Source organism: Aythya ferina, assembly GCF_964211825.1.
Source record: "Aythya ferina genome assembly, chromosome: 31".
NCBI classification, from domain to species: domain Eukaryota; kingdom Metazoa; phylum Chordata; class Aves; order Anseriformes; family Anatidae; genus Aythya; species Aythya ferina.
Genome location: NC_140328.1, coordinates 1,860,824 through 1,873,578, shown reverse-complemented (window position 1 = coordinate 1,873,578; position 12,755 = coordinate 1,860,824). Strand labels below are relative to the sequence as shown.

General features: G+C 52.4%; 2 protein-coding genes across 7 annotated transcripts in view; both read left to right on the top strand.

The window, feature by feature from the left end:
• Positions 1-12,755, top strand: part of LOC311425473 (uncharacterized protein) — a 56,701-nt gene that overhangs the window by 22,004 nt on the left and 21,942 nt on the right. The window lies entirely within an intron of this gene.
• Positions 5,193-7,325, top strand: LOC311425492 (uncharacterized protein). 3 transcript variants are annotated; one of them, XR_014686350.1, is made up of 5 exons: positions 5,193-5,351; positions 5,548-5,604; positions 5,809-6,056; positions 6,134-6,178; positions 6,552-7,325. XR_014686350.1 is itself a non-coding variant. In XM_084501432.1 (5 exons), the coding sequence occupies exons 1-5, from the start codon at positions 5,285-5,287 to the stop codon at positions 6,830-6,832; spliced, it is 615 nt and encodes a 204-aa protein (XP_084357558.1). In that variant the 5' UTR covers positions 5,193-5,284; the 3' UTR covers positions 6,833-7,325. The 3 variants fall into 3 exon arrangements, 2 of the variants coding, with proteins under 2 accessions (XP_084357558.1, XP_084357557.1); XM_084501432.1 differs by lacking the exon at positions 6,134-6,178 and having other exon boundaries at positions 5,809-6,102; positions 6,552-6,590; positions 6,675-7,325; XM_084501431.1 differs by lacking the exon at positions 6,134-6,178 and having other exon boundaries at positions 5,809-6,102.

Sequence of the window (12,755 nt, the reverse complement as noted above, 5' to 3'; positions counted from 1 at the left end):
ATGCCCCTCCTGAACAAGGAATCCCAGAACTGGGCACAAAATGCTTTGTGTTCCATGCAGGGAAGTGATTCCTTCCAAGGAGCTCTCACACAGAGAACAAATTCCCTCTCCCTTGCCATCACCACCCCACACACACCTCTCTTCAGTCACACATCCCCACGCTCAACCTCACCTGGGGAGCTGCAGATGTCCTGGGTGGTCACGCCAGCAGCTGCACCTTGGGGCACAGAGGGTTTTTCTTAGAGGGAGTGAGAGCTGGAGCACCCACACGCTTGTGCCCATGTCCCTGCTGCTGGGTCCTTGCCATGTCCCTACTGCTGTGTCCTTGCCGTGCAGGCACCTTGTCACCCCTGCATCTCAATCCAGCACCCCTGTGGTCTTCTCCCTTGGTTCAATACCATGTCCCTTTCAGCTGGTTTGATGTTCCACGCAGAGGTCTCCAAATACCAAAGAACTCCAATATCTCCCTGTTCTCACCCTAGAGTTCCAGACCCATTTTAAGAGCCAGAAATGTAGAGTTCTTCTTCACACATAAGTAACTACCCAGCTTATGACAATCTCCACTTTTCTCCTGCCATAGGCTCATCAATGCACAGGGCAGATGTTGAAGCATGCCCCATGCTCCATATTTGCAGCACAGGTGGTGCTGCAGGGACACGGGACCCCTTGAGAACAACTCTCTCTCTCTAGGGGCTGCCTTGGAGGAGAGGGAACACTCCTGTGAGGAAATCACCCCAGAGCCTGCTGCAGCACACAGCTCCAGCCTCAGCACAGCCATGTGGTGGCAAGTGCCTCCATCCCTTCTCACCCCTCCAGCCCGGGGATGTGTCTCACCAGGGACATCCAGGATTTGGCCAGCACTGAGGGCAGAGCTCCTCATGTGTTTCATCTCATTCCTCTCCTGGTACCCACATGTATATCTTCCTGCAGTTCTTGACGTGATGTTCAGGACCATGGAGTAGCTCAGCTGCCCTTGCTGGGCTTTCAGACTGTACACCTCCTTCCCATCCTTGCAGAAAATGATTATTCTTACGGGTGACACCACATGGAGAATACACTGGAGCACAACTGTTGTACCTGGCTGAGCAGAAGTTGCGTTCATTTGGAGAGCAGGAGCCAGGAGATCCCCTGGGGGAGACACAGCAGTGAAGGGCTGCCATAGGGCAGAGCTCACAGTGGTTGGGCTTCCAAGTGCCCTGGGTCTGGGAGGGAAGGACTCATGAGTACCTGGGGAGCTGCAGATGTCCTGGGAGCTCATGCTGCCACCTGCACCAAGGGGCAGAGAGGGATTCGCTGAGAGGAGCAGTGTCCAGGCTCATCCTGATGCCCCTGCCCACATCCTCACTGCTAAGCAGCCACCATCACACCTGCATGTTCTCATGCTGTACCTCTTCAATACCCCCTCAAACAATGCCACTTCCAATCCCATTTTGGCTGGATTCCTTGTTCCAGGTAAGTCCAATCGCTCCGTAAAGACCTCAGCAGTTTTAGAGTCTGAGAGCAACACTCCAGAGAATTTATGGTGCTGGAGAAGTGTGCCCCTTGCTCAGATCTGTATCATACCTGGAGGAAGCCATCCCAATCCTGCCCTCCCCAAACAAAGTCTGCCCCACGGTGCTGCACACCTGCCCCACACATGCTGTCCCCATCCTCCCCTGTGCCCACCACTGGCCTGTCCTGCTCCCAGCAGCAGCCCTCCAGCCCTCAGCCCCCACACCCAGCAATGCCACAACTCACAGAGTGCCAGCAGCAGGACGGCAGGGCCAGAAGGAGACAGCCTTGTCCATGGCACCTGCCCCAGCATCTTTTGGGGTGATGCTTTTGGGGAGCAGCGTCGGCTTCATGTATCTGCTTTGCTCTGTGCTGGGGATGGTGGGACAGAGGCTTGCAGTGCAGCCGGGAGCTGTCCTGTGGGCTTTCTGTGGCCGCATGTGCCTTGGTCACACTAAGCATCTCTGTCATCAGCAGGGCCATGCCTCCACCCCTTTTACATCCGCTGCTTTTTTTGAGCACCCGCTGTTATTTCTGTCCTCTTGCACACTGCATCTCCTGCTGTTTTTACATGTATCTCAAGGGCAATATTCTTCCTACAAAGGCCTCCTTCATCTTTTCCTATTGACAGACTTAGCTCATAGCTTTGCAGCTCTCCATCAGGCTAGCAAACATCTGCAGTCTGTTCAAAATCCATTTCTATCCTTTCCACACCCACCCATTTGTAGGGAAAGCCTACAAATTCATTTCCCTTCAAGCTCTCTATTGACACGAATTGCTGGACCATTCCTTTGCAAGATACAAGAACTGTAGAGATTAACCACTCTGCTTTTCTTAGACTTGTGGTTACACAAGGGTATGTAAGACAGAAGGTCACATTCATTATTCCATGCAGCCCTAGCATTTTTCCATATTGACACGAATCAGATGAACATATTTCACATTGTTGTTATTATTATTTTCCTGTCTGAATAAACTGTCTTTATCTCAACTCACAGGTTTCACTTTCCCGTTTCACTCTCACATCCTGGAGCACGAGCGGGGAGGGTGAGTTAACGGCTGTGCGGTGTTTAGTTAAACCATGCCAGGGTACCTACCTCTTTCATCAGAGGGCCTCCGTTGCCTCTAGTGTGCCTTTTATCTGCAAAGTATTTGTAGAAGCCCTTTTGTTTGTCCTATGGGATTTCCTCTAGCAATTGCGTGAAAAGGCCAAAGTTGTCCCTACTGAAGTCCAGGGTTGTGATTCTGCTTGCTATTCTGTTCCTGACACATGAGGTCCTGAACTGCACCATCTCATTGTCTCTGCAACCAAGGCTGGCCTCAAACTTCAGCCTTGAGAAGAGAGGACTTTAGAGGAGACCTTATCAATGTATACAAATATCTTAAGTGTGGGAGACAGTGGGATTTGGCTCTTCTCAGTTTTTTGTGGGGACAGAAGAAGGGGCAACGGTCAAAAAATGGAGCACTGGAAGTTCCACACCAACACACGAAAGAACTTCTTCACAGTGAGGGTGACAGAGCACTGGAACATGCTGCCCAGGGAGCTTGTGGACTCTCCTTCTCTGGAGATATTCAAGTCCTGTCTGGACGGCTACCTGGGCAACCTGCTGTAGGCTAACTGCATTGGCAGGGGGGTTGGACCCGATGATCTCTTGAGGTCCCTTTCAATCCCTCCAATTTGTGATTCTGTGATTCACCATGTCAACCAGCCCCTCCTTGTTAGTGACAACAACATCAAGGAGACCTAGCAAAATCCCCCACGATAACCATGGATTTGATCGTGAGGCTGCACTCAGATGCCTGTAGAAGGCCTCTTCAGCTTATGCATCCTGCTCTGGTTGCCTGTAACACACACCCATAACAGTATCCTCCATGCCAGCCTGCCCCTTAATTCTCACCCACAGACTCTCAACTCGCTCCTCATCTGCCCCTGGACAGTACTCAATACAATGGAGTTGCTCTCTCACATGAAGAGGAATTCTACCACCTCACCTTGCTGGCCTGTCTTCCTGAGCAGGACATAGCCATCCATGTCCACATTCCAGCCACGTGAGCTGTCCCACCATGTCTCTGTAACTGCCACCAGATCTCAGTCTTCTGACCAAACACAGATTTCTAACTTCTCCTTCTTATTCCACATGCTGAATGCATTTGTGTCCAGGCACTTCAGGGAAGGAGCTGAGCATGCTGATTTCACCCCGAGAGGGGTGGGAGGCCTCCTGGTCTTCATCTCTGTGGGGGCACTGCCGCATTGCTACAAGCCCTGCTACAGCTGCCTACAACCCCATTCATACATACAGCCCCATTCATACAAGTCTTTCACCAACCGTCCCAAGGCCTTGGAAGATTTCTTCATTCCCCTCAGACTACAGGACACAGCTTCCTCCACAGCTGTCTGCAATATCGTCAATAGATAGTAGTATGTGAGGCACAGCGGGCTGATGAGTGTCCTGGTGATATCTCTGATCCAGGCTCTGATAGACCACAGACTTCCCTGGGAATGAAGGGAATGCTCAGTGTCCTCATGGCCAGTCCTCAGTCAGTTCGGGTGTTCTCCTTTCAGTGCTCCTTGGACCCTGTCTGTGCCAGGTGAGACATGACCCTTCATCAGGGCTGTGGGGTCAGTGGGATGTGGACAGTGCAGAAGCTGGAGCTGTGTGCTTCATCAACAGGGCATGGCTCAGGTGTGATTCCCCCTCGGGAGTGTTCCCCCTACTCCACAGGAGACCCTGGATGTAAAACTGTTCTCAGGTTTTCCCCTGTATGTGCAGTAGCACCTCTGCTGAGACATGGGGCTCTGCAGTGCCCATGTAAAAAAAGTAAGGGTTGGGGATATCAGTAGGCCCTGGCCTGTGCCTCTACTGCCTCAAGCTCTCCCTCAAACTTGTACTAATCTCTGTCTGGGAATCTTCATGAGCTCAGTTGTTAATGACCACCATGTATACAAGGAAGCAAGACACGAGCTCAGGGTCTGCTCAGCATCTGGGATTGTCCCTGCACAAAGCTCCATAAACTCACAGCATGTTCATGTCTCCCACAGACAGCAGCCCCTCACACAAGGCCCAGCTCCCTTCCACGGGTGAGCCATTGTTCATCAGCCTTTCCCAGCACAGCCGTCCTTCAAGGCTTGCCTTGGCCACACTGTGTTCCTCGTCTCTCCCAGGGTCAGCCATGGCCCTGGAGGTCTGGATCCTGCGCTCTGCGCTGTTTGGTTAACTCTATTCCTTTAATAAATTGTAAACTTTGATTATAGTTCTATTTTGTAGACTGAGCCATTTATTACAGCAATAAAAATAACAATAATAATGATAATAGTACAACTGGCTGGCAGAGGGGCTCAGGCTGCACAGCATTGCACAAGCAACAGGAGGCTGAGTATCGGCAGGGGATGCAGCAGTGCTGTGCCCACATGGGTGTGGAAGGGACAGAAATGTATTTGGGAGAAGCTGTACATGCTTCCTAGCTTAATGGAGACCTGTAAAACTATGAGACAAATCTGGCAAAGGGAAAAGGGGCAGGAGGCCATGTAGGAAAAATACTGCCCTTGAGATACAGATAAAAACAGCAAGAGTTGCGGTGTGTGAGAGGACAGAAATAACAGCGGGGGCTCAACAAAAACAGCGGATGTAGCGGGGACTGAGAAAGGTTACTCTGTGGGCCAGGCTCAGGCGGCCTCAGAAAGCCCACAGCACAGCTCCCAGCTGCACTGCAAGCCTCTGTCCCACCATCCCCAGCTCACAGCAAAGCAGACACCTGAAGCAGAAGCTGCTCCCCAAAAGCATCACCCCAAAAGATGCTGGGGCAGGTGCCATGGGCAAGGCTGTCTCCTTCTGGCCCTGCCATCCTGCTGCTGGCACTCTGTGAGTTGGGGCATTGCTGAGTGTGGGAGCTGAGGGCTAGAGGGCTGCTACTGGCAGGACAGGCCAGTGGTGGGCAGAGGGGAGGATGGGGACAGCGTGTGTGGGGCAGGCATGCAGCATTGTGGGGCAGAGATGCTTTGGGGAGGGAGGAGGTCTCTGCCCTTCTAAGCAAAGCCCTATCTTCCCCATGTTGCAGGTGCTGTCTTGACCACCCAGGACATCTGCAGCTCTCCAGGATTGCAGGGGCATGGAGGTGGGTCCCAAAAATGAACGTGTCCTGGGGAAGGAGATGGGAAGAGAAAGGGGATTATTCCCTCACAATTCCCCCTGTAAACCCCAGGAGAGCAGACCCTGTAAACCTTAGGAGAGCAGACTCTCCCAGCCTTGGCATGCAGTTGGTTTTGCAACCCAGCAGTCACTAACGCTTGCCTGGGGAATTCCTGTGCCTTCTTTGCAGGTAACAAGCAGGCTCCAGTCCTGTACCTGAACGCTTCCAGTGCCCAGGAGGGGGAAACAGTTTTGGTTCAATGTACCATTGATGAGCAGTTTCCTGCTACACGTGTGTTCTTCTGCAAGAATGGGCTGGAGGAGTTCAGCCTGAAAGCCCAGCATGGGAGCATCAACTACTCTCTTGTCCTGACCATCACCTCGAGAAGTGCTGGGACGTACACATGTGGGTATCAGAAGAAGAACGAGAAAAACTGGGTGAAGAACTCTGCTCTCAGTGCTCCCCGGACCCTTTCTGTGCCAGGTGAGACATGGCCCCAGGGTGGTTTGGACAGAAGGGATGGGGATGCTGCAGAGGCTGGAGCTGTGTGCTGCAGCAGGTAGGGCATGACTGTGGTGTAGATCCACCATGGGAGTGTTCCCTCTCCTGTAAGGCAGCCGCTAGAGAAAGAGCTGCACTCAGACATGCCCCTGTCCCTCCTGTAGTGCTTCTGCAGCAGAGATAGGGCTGCATCGGGCACTGGAATAGAGAACATGGGCTGGGGTTGTCTATGGTCCCTGGGGTGTTCCACTACTGCTCTAGGATGCCCCTCTAACCTTTACAAATCGGTGTCTGGGAACTTACATGCAAAGGCTTGCTCATGTTCCTTGTGTGCTCGAGGAAGCAAGACATGAGCTCAGCACCTCCTCAGCATCTGGGATTGTCCCAAAAAAGACTTCAAGGGACTCACGGCATGTTCATGTCTCCCACAGGCAGCAGTCCCTCACACAAGGTCCAGCTCCCTTCCAGAGGTGAGACATTGCTCATCAGCCCTTCCCAGCACTGCTGTCCTCCAAGACTTGCCTTGGCCACACTGTGTTCCTCCTCTCTCCCAGGGTCAGCCATGCCCCTGGAGGTCTGGATCCTGCGCTCTGCCCTCAGCCTGCTCCTGCTGCTGTCTGCCCCCATCATCACCCTCCTCCTGGAGAGATGCAGCCACAGTGCCAACGAGGCCAGGGAGCCTGGAGACGTCCCAGTCCCCATGGAGCTCTGATGTCCCCCTGGGCTCCATGCTGTCCCCAGTTTGTTCCCTCATGCTCAGAGCTTGACCCCCACACATTTGCCAGACTCCCGCTGCCGTTGGTCTCAAGGCAGCTGGGGCAGCATGCCCAAGGGATGTGCTGCCACTGCTCTGCTTCCCTTGGCTCAGACCCTGCTCTCTGCTCACATCAAGGATTACCACTGGATCGCAGACGCTCCCAGCTCGGTTCAACCCCAGCACCCACACGGCTGCCCTGCTTGCTCTCAGAATCACATCTACATCACAGGATCCACCTCTGCATACCGGGAGAACACGAGGGGATGAAGTCATAGCTGTATCCCCAGGCAGCCATGCTCTGCAGCTCCTGCATCACTCCAGCACCTCCCTGTGCCCAAGGTGCCGACCACAATGGGCACATCCCCAGGTGGTTATGGTGCCCTGTTGGAGGCATCTTGGTGGGTATTGGTCCTGTGGGAGGCGAGTTATAAAGGATTGGTTCAGAATGGACTATCTGATGTTGCTGCTCTATATTTGAGAGGGAAGAAAGTGAGCAGAGCTTGGAGAGCTGTGACTGCCATATGGGGCCATGTGTCCTGCGAGGGAGCTGCTGTTCCCTTTGCCCTGCCACCCAAGAGTTCCCCTACCTACTGGCATTGCCCTGGCAGATTGGCATGGAAAAGTGCTGCTGTGAGGGTGGCTGAGGCCATTCAGAGGTCCAGGGGGTGGCTATGCCTGGCACTCTGCACCCCACTCACATGCATCCCTTTTGCTGGGTCTTCTGTCTCTCAACACACCATCCCCAGGAGACAGCCCTGAGCAGGGACATTGTGCATGGGGGCATCCAGCTGTGGGGCAGGTGGGGATGGGGTATCAGCATGTCTGGTCCCTACACCCATAGACCATCCCCAGCCTTGCACTATGGGGTTTTAGCCATCCCACACCAATACCTGGAAGGAGGCAAAATATCCCTTCTCCCAGTGCTGACATCTGGGGCTTTGGTGTGCAGTGGGGGACTCTGGGATAAGATGGGTGCAGGCAGGAGAGGAGCTGCTCAGCTGGGAGGCATGAGGATGCCGGACTGCATGGAGGGAATAGGGGGTGGGAAAATGGGTTCAAAACTCAGCGAGAGCTGTATTGGAGGCAGAGCTGGAGGGGACATGGGTTTCACGCTCCTTCCTGCAAGCACAGTCCCTCACCTCCCATGCCTTCATCAAAGCACTTGTCTCACAGCTTCCTTCAGTCCCATGCATGCATGTTTCACAGCACAAGCCTCCAGGATACTCTTCCTCAAAGGGAATATACAGAGTTGGGTGGATGGAGCTACTCCCTCATTCTCATATAGCCTCCAACCCTCCCTGGTGAGGGAATCGCACTGTGGTGCCAGCTGCAGACTTTCTGAGGGTAACCTCTGACCAACATCCTGAGAGTAATGAAGATGTTGAATGGAATTGGACGTAATTTGGATCTCTGGAGTACACTACTAGTGAGCAGCCTTCAGCTAGTGTGGTGCAATTGCCTAAAGTAACTAGGAAAATAAACCTAACATTCACATTTTAAAGAAAATGTACAGCATTGAAGAGTCTTTCAGGGTAGGGTGTAGCTGCATTACCTAAGCATTCCCTAAGCTTCCAAGCTTAGATGCTATCACACTGGGGGAACCTGGTGTGCTAGCTCTAAGGAACAGCACGGAGCATAGAGTGGAGTGGAGGCACCGCTCCACTGTGGAGACACGGCTAGGCTCTGTGAACATGTAGGGACTCGATTGTTCTTGTGCACACCGAGACCGATAAACCACACTTTTTGCTACCCTGAGAGAAGGACCTGTCATGTTTTAACAAACGCTGTACCATAGTGTACTTTTCCTCACTGTAATATCATTATAATACCAAAACACACCTCCATCCCAAAAGCTACCTGCCTCCAATGTGTGACCACCCCTCACTGAGCATGCACTCTGAGTTTCTTGGAGTCTTTTACTTTAACCGAAATGGGATAACATTTCACCAATCATAACTAAGATATGCTTGACTAGAGTCACTAGTTGACTCTAGCAATTTGTGTCAATAGGGGATAAGAGAACAAAGGGGTTTCAGAATAACTGCTACCTATTATGACTATTGCATGGAACACTATGCAAGTTTCTGATATCTGGCCAAGAGATTGAGTAGAAGGGGAAAGCTGAAGGACGTCTCAAAGACAAAGCTTGCAGGGGATGCTGCACAAGTCTCTGACATCTGGCCAAGATGGACAAAGGAGAAGGACAAGAAAAAAAGCCAGGGCGAACGATACGATCCTTCAGCACGAGAGATCCCCAGAGAGTAACTGGAGACTGATACGCATGCACCAATAGGAGGGTTTGGATTCCGGGATCTAACTATAATAACCCTGCCTTTTCTAGAAGTACTAATGTAGCAGTGTACATGTAGGAGCCTAGGAGCATAAAAATCAGATGCCTGATGTAACTGGTGTGCGTCTTGGTGGAGCAGAGACTCCTTGCGCACCCACTGCTCTTTGCTTACCTCTATCCATTTAATAAGTTGTAAATTTTGTAATCCTATTTGGGACTTAGTCATTTATTACAATAGTTCTCATGAAACACAACTACACCAAGGGTGGTTATACGTTTTTGGTGAATCCCTGACCATGGTAGTTCAGTGCTTTGAATCCAACCAGGCGCCTAATGGTTAATGCGGTATTGGTGAATCTGTGATTGTGATAGTTCAGTACCATGAATCCGACCAGACCCATAACGGTTAATCGGCTACACCCCTTAACCCGACACCAGACCACCTGGTTCTGCATGTGCTCCTCTCCACGAGCTGCAGCTCCGGCCTTGGGCCTGGTCCTGTGGGGCCTCTCCATGGGTCACAGCCTCCTCCATCAGCCACAGCCACCTGCCCCACTGGGGGCTCCTCCACGGGCTGCAACGTTGAGATCTGCTCCATGTGGGACCCAAGAGTGCAGGGGGACAGCCTGCTCCACCAGGGGCCTCTGCACAGGCCTCAGGAGAACTCGTGCTGCATACCTGGAGCACCTCCTGCCCTCCTGCTGCACTGACCTTGGTGCCTGCAGGGCTGGTTCTCACTCCTCCCTCTACCAGTTGTTGTGCAGCAGGTTTACTTCCCTTCTTAAATATGCTCTCACATAGGTACAATCAACATCAATTTTTGGCTCGTCTTTGGCCTGCAGCAGGTCCCTTTTTCACAGTCTGACACAGGCCCTTTTTGAAATAGGAGGCAGCTTACTACCGAGGACACCTCTGCAGACCCCCTCTACCTGCCCATATAACCCCAATACAGCTGCAGAGTGAAGGCCACAGTTTGCTTTCCCTTGGAAGGGCGTCCAATACACCTGCAATGAACAGTGAGGAGGGTGCAAACACAGCCCTGCCGTTTGCCATGGAGTAATGCAGATGGCTGTGGAACAAGGGCAAGCTCCTGAGCACCTGCAGTGCATTGATGGCAGCCTCATGTGGGGCAGCAAAGCAGAGGAAGTCTTTGAGAAAGGGATGAAAATTATCCAAATTCTTCTGAAGGCTGGTTTTGCCATTGTCCAGAGAAAGGTCAAGGGACCTGCACATGAAATGTGAAACCTGGGTGTAAAATGGCAAGGTGGATGTTGCTATATCCCACTGAGAAAGATCAATGAGGTAACAAGTGCATCCCTACCAGCTAAAAGGAAAGAAACTCAAGGTTTCTTAGGCCTTGTGGGTTTCTGGAGAAGGCATATTGCATGCTGTAGGGAGCTTCTGAGCCCTCCCTAAGAAGTAACCTGAAAGAAGAGCACTTGGAAGTGGGAAGAGGTGAAAGTGGGTGTTCAAAAGGCTGCAGTGGGAGCCCTTGGGCCTATGTGTACAGGCCCAGCTGTGCCAGTGGTGCTTCACACTGCAGGTGGGGAAAAAGGCCTGGCCAGGAGCCTTCGGCAGGAAAGAGCAGGAGAAAGCTGAGGTTGTCCTCTGCCTTCTGGAGCCAGGCTGTTGAGGATCAGAAGCCCATGATGCTCCAAGTGCCAAAAGCGAGCCAGGGAGTCATGCCCAAAGGAAAATGGTGGGCCATGGGCCCAGAAACAAAGCATTCCTTGGGTCTAGCACATCCCAGGTCACTCAACAAACTCTGGAAAGATTGAGCCATATCATGGAGTGTTAAAGGCTGGAATGAGGCTATTGGGTGCAGGGGCACGGAAGCACTTGGCTGGATATTGTTCAGAAGCCCTTTGTCTGATTAAGAGCAGAGCATTTTGAGGAAGGGAATTGAGAGAGCAGCGTGGGGGAGCTCAGGTGCCTTCAGGACGAAGCCTCTTCCTTTCCTGGATATTGTGTGGTCGCATGAGGGTCAAAGTGTGGGTGCAGATGGCTCCCACAGTGCTGTGCTGGCAGCAGTATGGCCCCAGCTGAGACTCCCTGAGAGTTCTTCATAAGACGATTCACCAACAGGATGAAGGAGAAATCTGCCAACAGCCTTGGCAACTGCCCCAGAGCTCTGAAGTCACTTAGGCCTCGGTGCAGGATTCCCCTGACGCTGTCATGTTTTGTAGAGACGTTGAAGAAAAGCAGAGTGATGTAATCAGAAGAAGACAAAGCTGAGTGGACAAGGGGTAGGAGGGCTTTGCAGGGGGGATGCTGCCCTTGAAATACTTGTTAAAACTGTGGTGTCAGAGAGGGTGTGTTCAGAAGAGGGTATAACAATGGGCAGTGTTGGGATAAAGAGCAGAAGGGCTTTGCAAGGAGGATGCCGTCGCTAAGATAGAAGTAAAAAAAGTGCGTGCTTTGGTGTGTGAGAGGATAAAAATAAGAGTGGGGTCTCTCAAACTGAAGCAGATACAGAAGGGTAGGGCCCCGCTAATTAGAGCCTCTGCCTGTGGGCCAGGCTCAGGTGGCCACAAAAAGCCCACAGCACAGCTCCCAGCTGCACTGCAAGCCTCTGTCCCACCGTCCCCATCTCACAGCAAAGCAGACACCTGAAACAGAGGGTACTCCCCAAAAGCAGCACCCCAAAAGATGCTGCAGCACGTGCCATGGGCAAGGCTGTCTCCTTCTGGCCCTGCCGTCCTGCTGCTGATGTTCTGTGAGTTGGGGCATTGCTGGATGTGGGGGCTGAGGGCTGGAGGTCTGCTGCTTGGGGCAGGACAGACCAATGATGGGCAGAGGGGAGGATGGGGACAGCATGTGTGGGGCAGGTGTGCAGCTCTGTATAGGAGAGCTGTTTTGGGGAAGGCTAGATGGCAATTGTTTCCTCCAGGTATAATGTAGGTCTGAGCAAGGGGCACACATTTCCAGCACCATAAATTGTCTGGAGGTTTGCTCTGAGGCTCTAGGAGTGCTGAATTCTTTACGGAGCTATGGGATTAACCTGGAACAAGAAATCCACACAAAATGGGATTGGGATTGGCATTGTTTGAGGGGATATTGAAGAGGTACAGCATGAGAACATGCAAGTGTGATGGTGGCTGCTTAGCAGTGAGAATGTGGGCAGGGGCATCAGGATGAGCCTGGACACTGCTCCTCTCAGCAAATCCCTCTCTGCCCCTTGGTACAGCTGCCAGCATGAGCTCCCAGGACATCTGCAGCTCCCCAGGTACTCATGAGTCCTTCCCTCCCAGACCCAGGGCACTTGGAAGCCCAACCACTGTGAGCTCTGCCCTATGGCAGCCCTTCACTGCTGTGTCTCCCCCAGGGGATCTCCGAGCTCCTGCTCTCCAAATGAACTCCATGTCTACTCAGCCAGGTACCACAGCTGTGCTCCAGTGTATTCTCCATGTGGTGTCACCCGTAAGACGAATCATCTTCTGCAAGGATGGGATGGAGCTGTACAGTCTGAAAGCCCAGCAAAGGCAGCTGAGCTACTCCATGGTCCTGAACATCACGTCAAGAACTGCAGGAAGATATACACGTGGGTACCAGGAGTGGAATGATATGAAACACAGGAGGAGCTCTGCC